Raw genomic sequence first — 13,311 nt, forward strand, 5'->3', positions numbered from 1 at the left:
GACTCAAATTGTCACTGTAATGCAAAAACACATCAAAATGTTTCTCTACAATCCCAATGCAAAGTGTAAATGAATACATGTGGAGCACAGGGCCCTGGTGAGACAAGGTTTAATTTTTATGTCAAGTATATATAGCTTCAAGTCAAATATTCGTTCAATTGTTAAAAGTTACTCGCTATTAACTTGACATGAAATGGTTGATTAGCATTGAATAAAAAGAATCAATGTACATGACTGGAGATACCAATTATTTTGTGTATACACTGGCAAGGACCTTCTGCTGGCTGCAATTATACAAAAAATATGTCACCAATTATCACTGGACAGTTGATTTGGACAATGGATATTCCAGTTGAAATCACAGGAAGCCATCCCGGGGAAGCCATATGATAGGGAGTGCGAATTTTAAATGGGGTTAACCTGAATGGGTGACTCCATTTTAAATCTACACTCCCTATGTAGGAAACTAAGGTCATGTCTTTTACATACTGGAATAGCCCATTTGGAAAATCATGTCAACACACTTTAATATTTTGCATTATGATCAACAGTCTCCTCTTCATTGACACGGTTGGTTTTTCACAGAAAATCCTTAGACATGTTTTTGCAAATAATGGGGTAGTGTGGGTTCATGTTTTTTCTTTTTTTAAATCACCCTAAAAAGTCTAAAAGAGCAAAATTTTGGCTCTTGGGTGGCACAAATTTATTTAAGTATGCTGTACTGGAGTGATTTGAAAATCTGTAAAACAAGCAAAATAAAAGGAAATATCCATTGCCTTAATTACCTTGAAATTTGCAATAAGTATTTGTAGAACAATTTTTAACTAAGCAAGGTGACTTTTTCAGAGATCAGGGAAGCCATATATCAAAGTAGCCCAATTGTGCATATTTAAGAAGATTTGTGTTAATACTGATTGGACTGATTGGATAACAATGCTATGATAACAATGCAAGATGGTCTATGACCTGTGACAGATTAATAAATAGCCTTACCAAAAGACCCATCGCTATGAATATGATTTGGGGATCATTCAACCACTAAATATTTTACAAAAGGGATCCTTGATTTGCTAAACCAGAAGTTCACAGAACACCAAAAAGCTCCAAAAGATTAATGAATTTCATTTTTGTTTTGAGTATAACAAATAATTTGTTTGTTTGTTTGCTTGCTTAAGGGTATACGAGGTATTGTTGGTCGAAGCAGCCAAAAACAAATCAATTTTCATTAGCTGAATCAATATATTATTGAAATAACACTTTGGTGTTTTGCAAAAGTTCATTCTACAAATCATATACTTTGAAAACTGGCTTAATTGATTGTTGTTAATGAGTTATGTACGTTTTACAAAAGTGTTGTTGTTTCATCCCTCTTTACAACATAACTCAAGAACCACAGGACCAGTACAAAAGTATATCCGTGATATTTGAATTCTTCTACACGCTCGCTATGAATTGAGCAATGCAATTTTTGCTAAAGCTCACTACCATTTGCAAGATGCTGTGAACTACTTTTTTTTTCTGCTTCGACCAACAATTCATTGTATACCCTGAAGCACCATATCCTACAATGACCGTTGTACCTTCAGGGTGTTTTCAAAGAATCACTGCTTATGCCAGAGCCATTTTCAAGCATTCTTAAGAAACACAATGAGGATGCATCCAAGGTTTTCAGAGGATACGTCACAAGTACACACAGTTTGTGACTATGCTGCCAGGCGGGATGATGCCGTGCTTGAGTCCTAATGGGACAGAGCTTAAACAAAATGCTCAACCTGGGCATAAAATGCCTATTATGGAAAAAGAGACAGATTGAATTGTGATGCTATTAATCCATGCAAAATAATGACAAATTAACCATTCAAGGCAAACGTAAACATAGCAAGAAGGGGAGAGGGGGCTAAAGGATGATCCAGAATCTGGGCCTGGTGGTACCCCTTCGGCCCCATGGCCAATAGATCGCAATTGTCGTAAAATTTTCATGTGTTGGCCCCCTTGATCTGCACTGAGCTACTGTATTCTATTTTACCCTATTGTTCTTTCTCTCCCTATAGGTAGTTAAACATCCTTCCAAAGTACTTGAGCTACAGATGAAAAAGAAAGGATTTAAGAGTCTACCAGGCCAGTACATCTTCTTGAAGTGTCCCTCTATCTCACGTGTACAGTGGCATCCTTTTACTCTGACTTCGGTAAGTAGGACTATAAACTGCTAAAGTGATAGGCCTACAGACTATATCAAAATGATAGACACCCGGTACCCATCATTTTTGATATTGTCTGATTTTTTTTCAAAATTAGTTGTTTCAAAAGTCTGCCTCAATATTAAAATGACCACAACTTGCAGTTTTATGATCTTAGGTAACTTACAGATCTACAAAATTTCGTCAGCCTACTACGCTTGAACCACATTTTGTACTTTGTTCTCAAAATTACAAAAAATTACTTAGGCAATTATCGTAGTAGGGTGACAAAGGTTATTCCAATTTAATTTGGTATTATTGTCCTTTATCCTGGAAGTTTGGTTTAGGTAGAGAGGTGCCGATGAGAATCTGAAAGTGTACTCATCATATGGAAAAGTTTTCCTATGAAAGTCTCTTTAAATAAATTATACTCGACTCCAGTGTGTGCACGCTGTGTGTACAGAGGCGTTCGAGGTCAATGCACAATGCATACATTACCACACAACACATTGAGCAGGGCTGTACGGAAGAGGGTATGGTTTTTTTTATTGTTCGTCGGCATAGTGTAACCAATCGGATTCCTTTTTAGAGAGTAGAATCTGGCAAAGTATTTCTAGAAAATGCCGTTTGAGCCAAGTCAATCGGACTGACTATTATCAAGTGAGGGCCGTCTATAGCACGCTACTTTAATGACACGGGGTGCATGTCAATGTATTTCGCCGTAAATCGAGTGAGAGTTTGGGAATACCTCGTGGTGTTTAGTGCTCCTGTACGACGAGGTCTTTCATCAGATTTCCTTAAAAATCGGGGAAAGGAAAGTTTAATATATACATGAGACAATTAAGAGTGAGCCAAAAAAATAAAAGACATTCCCTTTATAATAATTGAAGTTGAAAGTGAAAAAAGACAATTTTCTCCCATTGCTTAACTGTGGGACCCCTTTTATTTGAGCAAAAGAGACTACTTTTCCATATGACTATATCAATTTTTCAGGGAATTTGAACCCATCAAAAGTCAAAGGTTTTGGCCAAATGTAACACAAATTGTCAGAGGTTTTAAAAACTTTTCCCCAAAATGTTGGTATAAAATGTCCAACATTTAGGCTACAGTAAAATTTGGAAAAAATGACACATCCATATATATACCAAAATTAGCCTTGAAAAAGGGGCCATTGATATACCAAAAGGCTGAAAATGTGACCTATGTTTGCAGCACATCGTCATTTTTACAGAGTACATACCCCCTGGTCCTTTTACAGTACAATGTCATTTTGAACCGTTTCCATGTGACACTTTTTGAATGCATCGAGTAACAAGTTATATTTGTCATTGGGTCACTGCAAGACAGTGGTCGAACCAGGGGATGTGGCAAGAATAAATACAAGGTGAAGGTTAAGATCATTAATGATCAGCAACCTTCATTACTGCAATTATTGAATCTTTGCTAAGAGATATATGTATAAGCTTTATTTTGCTTAGTTAGTTATTCAGATGAGCAGCTGGTTTAAATAGCTCTCTCTCTCTCTGGCCCGAGGGAATGGAATAAACTCCCTAAAGCCATTAGGGAGTCTCCATCAATTGCAGTTTTCAGAAAGAAACTGAAAACTCACCTTTTCAGTTAGCTTCTTTCTTGTTCCTTCTGGTTTTTTTTCTTTTTTTCCCACCCTTTCTCTCCTTGTTCAGCACTTTGATAAATTTTAAAGGCGCTATATAAATATCTTTATGTATGTATGTATGTATGTATGATCATATCATGTAATCACTTATAAATTAACCAATCAAGGGTCTTGAATCATTTGTTTCCTTACAGTGCCCAGAGGAGGACCATTTCAGTGTTCATATTCGTACGGTTGGAGACTGGACATGTGAGTTAGCTAAAGTAATGGGAGCCAATAAAGATGCATCTGTGGATACGGATAACTTGCCAACGTAAGTGATAACTTAATTCATCAGTCAGTAGCATTGGATTTATAACTTTTCAGGTGGCCATGGGCGCCGGGATGGGCGCTGCCATATAAGCAGACAACCAATGAAGTGACAGAGGTGATGCATTCTACACAATGAATAGAACATTATGAGATAGGCCTACTATGGGTGAGACTCATATAACATCATGGATTAATATAAAATGGTGCAGTTGGGTGCAGCAGCACTTGCCCAATATAGCTCTAGTATATAGCCTCTGCCACTACCCATAATACACAAGCAAATATTATGAGGTGTGCTACTACCATATCCACAATCTGAGGCACTGGGCGGCCTTCGGCCTCAATGTCGGCGCCACACGCCTCTTCTCACCTCGGCGCTGCATGCCTCAGTATCGGCGCTATGGCCCTCTGCTTGCGCTAACGCGCCTGCTGCCCAGTTGGACATCACAATCCGAGGGAACTGATCAAGGATATATAGGGATTTTATTGAACCACACAGGAACAAAAACCAATAACTTTTGCCTAATTATGAGTTGAACAAAGTATTAGCATTTACTTTTACATTGAATTTATTTATTTCTATTACAGAGTTGCAGTAGATGGTCCATTTGGTACCGCTAGTATTGACATCTTCAAGTATCAAGCAGCTATATGTGTTGGTGCAGGCATAGGAGTCACTCCATTTGCATCCATTCTAAAATCAATTTGGTGAGTCCTATATAGGGGGCCTATATGAGAATCATTCGGAAAGTTCTGCCTAAACTCCTTACCAGGCCAGTACCCATGATCCCCCCAGCAAAAACTGTTTGCATGCCTAAAATGAACTTTGTTCACCTAAAAATGGGCTATATTTTGAACAGTGTAACATGAAAAAGTGGTCCATTTTATAAATTTATTTATGGAGTATTTCGTGATCCTAGCATCTTCTTTTCATGACATTTTCCAGTTGATATCCTCGAAAAAAGTTAATTCCCAAAATTTAAGTTGATTTCGATTTTGTGTTTGCGAGTTTTGCATGATTATGTGTATTACACTGCTCCATAGACAATGTGTTGTAATTTTATTCTGGTATACCTGAACGTAATTCAAATTCCCAACAACATTTATAAAAGTTATTCTGGTTGGTTAAAAAATGTTGACGGATGGTAGGAAAATGTCAAGCCCCATCCAATCACACTGGTTGTGACATGAGCCGATGAGCATGGGATAGCTGGGATAGGCATGACTGCGCATGCTCCGGTGTGTTTGTTGTCATTAATGAGTACGGGGAATGCATGCAAAATATTAATACATTCAACTGTTGTTATTGTACATGTTTTAATATAATAAGATTCAAATGTAGGCCTACTACCAATAGTAACTAATTTGTGCTGTTGATATGCTTCTGTACAGTGAAAAAAGTATTTTGATCATAAAAATTACTGCTTTATAGTCTCATTGTTTATGTAGGCCTATTGATTTACCCGTGCAAGAAAATGGTATTGCCCATGCGAATAACAATAGCCTGTCCTTGGAATCGTTGATCTGTGAAATGTAAACATACATGCACATAGCTCGGAGCAGAGCGTTTGGCATTTAAAGAGACTTTTGCACTAAAACGTTTCCATATGGCCATAGCAACACAGTTGAACTGAACACAAGAAAGTCTGCAACGCTGCCGTGATTATTAGACACGGCACAATCAGCTCTCATGAAAATAATTTTTTTATTTGCTAAGAAAAACATAGGAGAGTAACGGTATGTTCACACATGAATTGTGGTTACCCAATTCATATGTGGTATTTTTATTTGGGGTCAAATGTCATTAAGGGGTCACTTCCGGTCTGAGACGAAAAATGCCCTTCTTTCACAAATAACATAGCAAAGTGGTGCCACGTGCACCCATATATTGACATTTATAGCAAAAGTCTATGGGCGTTTTTATATATTTTGGGGTCAAAGGTCATTAAGGGGTCACAACACGGCTGTGTTCGTGGTCTTAGACCACAGCTAAGTCTAGTTACCTTTTTTTTCTAACAAATTATCACTAAAAATGTTGGAAAATAGAATCAAATATAAATGCAACAACCCGCCCGAAAATGAATCAATCCTACATGACACGAACGTGTGCGAAACACTGCGCGTAGTACGCGGAGTGCACAATATACACAATCAATGCATGTTTCGTACTTTTCTAACAGCTTTTCTGATTGGCTGATTTGATATAGGAGTGTATGAATGGGAATTTAAACCCGATTTTGAAGGTTTTTCACTGAAAATGCACTTCTATTAAACCCCCTTTTGGGAAAATTAAACACCCTTGTGGCATTTATTACAGACTATACAGTAATATTTGGCTAATTGGTTATGTTCTTATTTTTTAACAGGTTAAAAAGTGTTAATAATGAGAGTGTGCTGAAACTCAAGAAGGTGTATTTCTTCTGGATATGTCCCGACACCAATGCCTTTGAATGGTTCTCAGAAATGCTGGATGCTATTGAGAAACACATGGCAGAACAAGGGCGGGCTGATTTCTTGCAATATAATATCTATTTGACGAGAGGATGGAATAACAAGCAGGTTAGTAGAAATGGGATTGCACCTATACTTTGATCAGCTCGTAATCGGCGGGCCTTATAACATCGCGGATTAATATCAAAGTATTTTATTTTGAGAAATTTCTTGTGACACCTCGCCAAAAGCATCACAAATTATTAATTCAAGTCCAATACTTTGTCTACTTTCATTAACACACAAAATAAAGACCAGACGGGTCAACTAATAGCACTCTTAACGTGGGTCTATTTTTTTTGGGCGTAGTGGTAAAAGTCGAACATTTCCCGCCTATTACGAGCTGATCAAACTATAGGGAGAGGTACTCAAGTTTGGTTTGGGTTTGAGAATTTGAAAGTGGACCCATCAATACATCAATTTGTCATGAAATTTGGACCCATTGATATACCAAAAGTCAAAATTTTTAGCCAAATTTAACAAAAATTGTCTTTTGGCTACAATGAGGCAAAATTTGGCTATTTTCCGCCCAAATTGGCCACAAATATACCAAAATTGGTCTAGAAAAGGGGGTCATTGATACCAAAAGGCAAAAAATGCTACCTATGTTTGCAGCACCTCCCCGTATGGTCATTTGTACTGAGCGCCCGCCTGGAGATTGTAAGAGGGCGGCAAGTTAAAAAACACTGAATCCTGTGAAGTCTAAAAATTAAGTTGATCCTTCATGTAATCATTTCGTGTACGGAAGCCGAAGCTAATCCTAACCTTAATCCTAACCCTAATTGTGTGTATAATTATATGAAGGAATAACCCAAAAATGCTGGTGAGATTATGATTGGCTGTAATCTGATTCATAAAAGTAGAAAATCATAAACCTGTTCACAAATTATCAAAATCTAGTGAAAAGTACACAGTGTATAGTCAAATTTTCTTCAGCTTAAGTCGTTATTTTTAGGTTGGTTTTTAATGTGACCTTCCACCTTTGTAAACGTGACCTCTGTCTCAATACTTGAGTTGGATCACAAATATGTCTCATAGAGGTTACCCACTTTACTTAAATGTGTGAATTCTAACATAAGGCACTGGTTCCCGTAGTATTCCTCATTCAAACCAATTCAATGCACGACCTCAATTACCTGCATGACTTTGGCGGGCTATTTTGAAACAGTCATGGTTGCACATGCAGGTACTTCTTTTGAACTAAACAAGTCACTGATAGGATATGCAGCTTAAAGAACACAGATAATCTCTATTTGTTCTTTTCCAGGCCAAGAACATTTATCTGCAAGAGGAAGAAGAAACTGACGCTATCACTGGTTTGCAACAGAAGACTCACTATGGCCGGCCACAGTGGGACACAATATTTCAAACAATAGGACAAGAAAACCCTGGGTAGGTATAAGGACAAGTTGTGGGTGTTGGGGTGCATTTTTAAAGATCTTCAAATGAGAGCGTACATCTGAGAATACAATGATAATCGTGGACATGCACCAACTGTGGATGTCTTCGGATTCCTGCATAAAACGTAAAAATGCCTATCAGACTATCAATCAGACTATAAATTTCAAAAATGTTGGCTACATTGAGTCAAAAGTTTGCTAGAAACACAGCATGGCGGAGTTGGGATTTGGTCATTCCTTACTTGAAAGTAAACCTTAAAAACTTTTCACAAGATACATCTTTGTGTAATTTTATACAACCAAGAAAATAAACAAAATAACATCAATTTACTTTGTTTCCTTTACAGCAAAAAGTATTGGTGTGTTTTTCTGCGTCCTAAGATTCTCTCGGGGTACTACATAAGGTGTCCAATGCTCAATCCAACATCGGAGGCAACGGAGCTAAATTCTTCTACAACAAGGAAAACTTCTAACTGATGCTTGATACTAACCCAGAATTAACCCTAGAAAGTCACAACCATGGTTTCGCTAGCTTGATGACTTAAGAAGCTGGACAAAAATAACAAGCCAATTGGCATTCTTAGTCAGTGGGAGCGGTCTAGTTCGTAGACACATCTGATTGGCCAATCGCATGATGTCGGGTGCCGTCTATCAGGCCGTAGAAGACCCCACGTCATCATGAGTGTTGATAACGCGTAACACGCTTGTAGAGATGTGCATATATATCGCGTTGTATGCGTAGACTATTGCGGAATATGCGCACTGTTAGCAGTACACACAACAGAATATGTGAAGTTCATAAGAAGGGTAGTCTCCTCCGCAGCCAGTTTGGTTACGCTCCCTCCACACAAACAGTCTGCCAATGGCCACTTATAACGCCGTTTCTGATTGGCTACACGTAAGTAGCCGTGAGAGCTGTACATACGGGAACTTGATTGACCTCAGTCTATATGGCGAGATGGCGGGTCAAACTTGCTCATGAATAATAAAGTAGCCGTATAGCCGATCGACCAATTGAAAGCTTTGTTTGACGGCAAGCTGGATGACGTCGGCAGAAAACCGTTAGCGAATCAAAAAGGACCAGTTCGTGACCATTGGCAGACTGTTTGTGTGGAGGGAGCGGAACCAAACTGGCTGCTGTGGAGACTAATAAGAAGGGGAGTTTTTACGACGGTAACTGAATTTTTACTTTAAAATAATTTAAAGTTATTAAAATAATATTTAACTGACTAAGAATGAGAATAAACGATAGGAATTTTTGTTTTTACTATCCTCTACCTATGATATCATAGTCATCCACTACTCAATATATTGGACCTGCCTGTCGTCTATTGCACGGTAGAAGACAGTACAATAGGAATTTTTGTTTTTAAAAAACAAAAATTCCTATCGTTTATTCTCCAATTCAATTTGCAATGAATTAAGGGACAGTTTTGGTACAGCTGATCTCTTGACCTACCTTGATGTGTTGTGTGACCTTGTGGTTCTCAAATATCAACTTTTTAAAATTTCTTCATTTATGACTGTAATTTTATCATTAAAATATTTTAACTAATTATTTTGTGAGATGATAATTTATTTTATTGCGAGAAAACATTTTAGACAAGTTACAATATATTTTGTGAGCACAAAGTAAAATAATTTTCCCATAAGGTTGGAGTTCAACTGTACTAAAACATCCTACAATGCATAAAGAATTTGTAATGTTGATATCACTTGTATGTTTCCAGTTACAAACATGTGTCAACGGTTGGTCATTTGGCAAACTATTTATTTGGTCATGCAGTTTTTAAGAATTGTGAGAAATTAGTATTTATGATAGTGTTTCTAGAAATTGTAGCAAGTGCAAAATGGCTACCAAATTTAAAAGCGTCTTCCAATTTACACCATCTATTATGGAATTTCACCAGAATAGCATTGTTGTGAACGGGACTTCAAAAATGTTACCGGTCTGAAGTACTGGAAATGCCGGAATTCTACAAATATTTTTGTTCAAATGCCTCGGAAATATTTGGATTTGGCGGTTTGAGAACAGTAAGTAGGGTAACAGGAAACACAAATATTTTTGTCTAGCCTCATGCAAACTAATGTAACACTAACCCTATAGGAAATCACATCTGTGTTTAGCTAGCCACATTAAGGGAGTGTTTACTATGGGTGACATGCCATCTCAGTGGCGTAGCTAGTGGGGGGCCAGTGCCTCCGTTCATCATTGCCGTCGGTTCATCTTAGGCCTTTGGTAGACGACGGGCCTTGGCTAAAAACAATATGGGTCAACAATAGACAATTTTGTGTGTACATGGTGAAGAAATGAAGAACATATTGCTCCAATACTTCAAATCTTGGATATGACTCTTCCTTTTTGGCTGCTTACGTTAGCACATTGAAGGATATTGATATATAAACGTTAAAACGCTTTGAAAATTTGATTGAGAATTTTGCTGCTACTCCCACCCCCACTTTTTAGATTTTCGAGGACCGCACTGGCCAAAAAAATTGGGGTCAACAATTCACAACTTCCGTTGGCAACAAATATTTCCGTCGGTACATTTACAAGTTGTGCCCCCCCCCCGGTTCCGAAAACCTGGCTACGCCATTGTGCCGTCTTGTTTGTGGATGTTACAATCGAGAAATTGTACAGAAAAACACATATTAAACATCAACTTTTATCCAGTTTGTTGCCACATTATAGTAGAATTTTCATTCAACAGATTTAAGTAAATCACATATTGTGCATGAAAATACACTTACAACTACAATTCATAGTTATAATCAATGTCAATGAATGCTCTTGTTTACATTGGCTGCCATTTTAACACAAAAGTAAGTTGTATTTTCTTGATGATTAAGATCTTTTTATCGGTAATTTTTCAATTTGGAAAGTATATTTTTTAACATAATTATTTTTTCACTTATTGGTCTTGACAATTTGAAATGTGCGTATATTATTATTAACTATGCAAAGTTGAAAAAGTAAATATTTATTTTGCACTGAATTTAGAAGTACTACTATATAAGACCAAAAAAAGTTGTTTGGTTGTCCTCAACTGACCGACCCTCATCTTGAAAATCTGGAAAAAAGTTTTCAGTGTACAATACCGAACCTAATTTTGGAAAATAAGATACAGTGTAATTTTTTTTGCTCCTTTCAGAAATTATGCCACCCGGAAAAGATATTTTAACAATGTGTTTACACTTCTAAAATTTTAACATGAATGAAGTCTTGCAGTAATGAAAGATCTCAATTTATCATGTTAATTTTGGCTTTGGCTATAACCTTTAAAAATAATCCCAACCCACTGACCCTGTCTTCCACAAGGTGAAGAAGGGCAACCAAACAACTTTTAATTCTTGGCCGAAAGTGTTCAAAATTCACCGTAGAAGTGATGATGTAACAGGATTAACTACCATAGCAATATGTTTAAACTTTTGAATATATCGCCCTGCACTACAAGCAGGTTGCACTTTACACCTGTGTATGTCTGCAATCAGAGATTGAATACAATACCACTCTTTTCAAAGATACTTATCTTACAGGCATGAGTGATCAGCAGGATATGAATATTCTATAGACGAATCCAACGAGCCAAGTCATGGTCAGGATTTGGTCGGCCATTACTGAGTCCCTGCAGCACCAAACTGGTGTTGTGACTGCCCAATTGGGTGGATTAAAGCCCCTTAAAATTCAATGTTAAGATTCTTTTGTGTTGTAAACTGTCATCATTCTAAGTGTAACACGGATGATAGAATGCAGTTTAAAATACCCTCCAAGGCCGCATCATTTTACATTTTAGGTGAGACGGAGCCAACGGGGACCCAGCTATGGCTGCCATCGAGGTGTAGGAATGCATGAAATTGGATTCGTCTATAGAATTACAATCAAATATCACTTTGGCTGCTGGATCATTGAATAAGGTTAAAAGTCCAATCTCTTTGGAAAATTGTCCTCCCAGGACAAATTCCTTGTAGGCAAACCTCATAATGCCTTAACCAAAGATAAATAAGTACTCACCATTATAAGTAAATATACTCTTCTAGTTGAAATCCATACACATATGGAAGACATAATTATGGTTCTTTCAGCGCTGCGTTCTTTATGTAGCAGCGCTATATAAGCATTTTGTATGTATGTATGTATCTCCCACACAGGGGGTGTAGATTTCAAATGGAGTTGCCCATTCAGGTTACACAATCCGTGTATGGTTATGTCTACCATCGGGGCGTATGAATTTAAACTGGAATAGTAAAATGTGAATGCACTATGTACAGTAATTAGTAAAAAAAATTTATAGACCAATTGTCTTTCATCACCAATTTTTAATTTTGATGGGAAATAAATTGATTTTTTTACATCGCATATAATTCCAATTTTTTGTTGTCTTTGCGAGTCACTTCCTTAGGATTATAGATCATTGTGTATAAATCATTGTGAATTCAGTGTTCAATTTACCTAGTGTAGCAGAGCAAAATGCTCCCCATTTTGGACAACCTGCTACACAAATTTCAGCTTGTATAATTTGCTAATATCATAAGAACAGAACCTAATGTTTTCGAAAAAAATTGCTATGCAAATTTTAAAAGTAAATCAAACCCTGCTTGTGATAATGCAAGAACATTCAGGGGGTGTTGAACTCGCATACTATAAGGTTCCCAAAAAAAATAGTTTGCTTGCCTTCCACAGACCAACCCAAAATTGACCAAATTCAGGTTTTAGTTTTCATGTTTACAATTTTGATGGTTTTCATTACTTTTTCTGTGTGTAAATTTCATTTCAAAGCTAAATTTGGCCAACATCATTTTATTAAGAAAATCATTACTGTAAACTTATATAGCATTTATAACTGGTAACCATGTTTCCAATAAACTTATTATTTATTTAATTATCTTATGCCTGAAGTATTCACTATTCAGTCATCCTAATTGAATCTATTTCTGTGGTCTGAAGTATTGATTAATCTTTCTGCATAACCAATGTTCATTGCTTACAGGCCTATAAAGTAGCGAGACATTAAAAAAAATGCCGATCTACCGACCCACCCCAAAAATCACACTGGAAGGCAAGCAAACAATTTTTTTTTGCCTAATGTGTCGTCATCCTTGAGCAGGCTGTCACATGTCCAATTTAAAACACTGACCAATGTGAAAATACCAACCGTAACAGCCGTAAGGCCAAAAACTTGTATTGGTGTAACTGTGTCGCTGTATAGTAAATCGCGCATTACGGCTTTCAACAAAGTATTTTGTTAAGGAAATCACTGAATTCTGTTACCATGCAATAGTCTATATTGTGACCTGCTACACGAAATGAGCGTTAAGT

General features: G+C 37.1%; 1 protein-coding gene across 4 annotated transcripts in view; it reads left to right on the plus strand.

Moving 5' to 3' along the window:
• LOC140140947 (NADPH oxidase 2-like) overlaps positions 1 to 8,005 on the plus strand; it is a 48,418-nt gene extending 40,413 nt beyond the window's left edge. For all 4 annotated transcript variants that reach the window (XM_072162710.1, XM_072162712.1, XM_072162709.1 and 1 more), the window contains exons 9-13: positions 2,052 to 2,186; positions 3,987 to 4,105; positions 4,693 to 4,812; positions 6,471 to 6,663; positions 7,862 to 8,005. In XM_072162710.1, the coding sequence (XP_072018811.1) occupies positions 2,052 to 2,186; positions 3,987 to 4,105; positions 4,693 to 4,812; positions 6,471 to 6,663; positions 7,862 to 7,990 (696 nt within the window). In that variant the 3' untranslated portion in view covers positions 7,991 to 8,005. The remainder of the gene's footprint in view (positions 1 to 2,051; positions 2,187 to 3,986; positions 4,106 to 4,692; positions 4,813 to 6,470; positions 6,664 to 7,861) is intronic.
• Positions 8,006 to 13,311: the final 5,306 nt, after the last annotated feature.

This window comes from Amphiura filiformis, chromosome 19 (assembly GCF_039555335.1).
Source record: "Amphiura filiformis chromosome 19, Afil_fr2py, whole genome shotgun sequence".
Lineage (NCBI taxonomy): Eukaryota > Metazoa > Echinodermata > Ophiuroidea > Amphilepidida > Amphiuridae > Amphiura > Amphiura filiformis.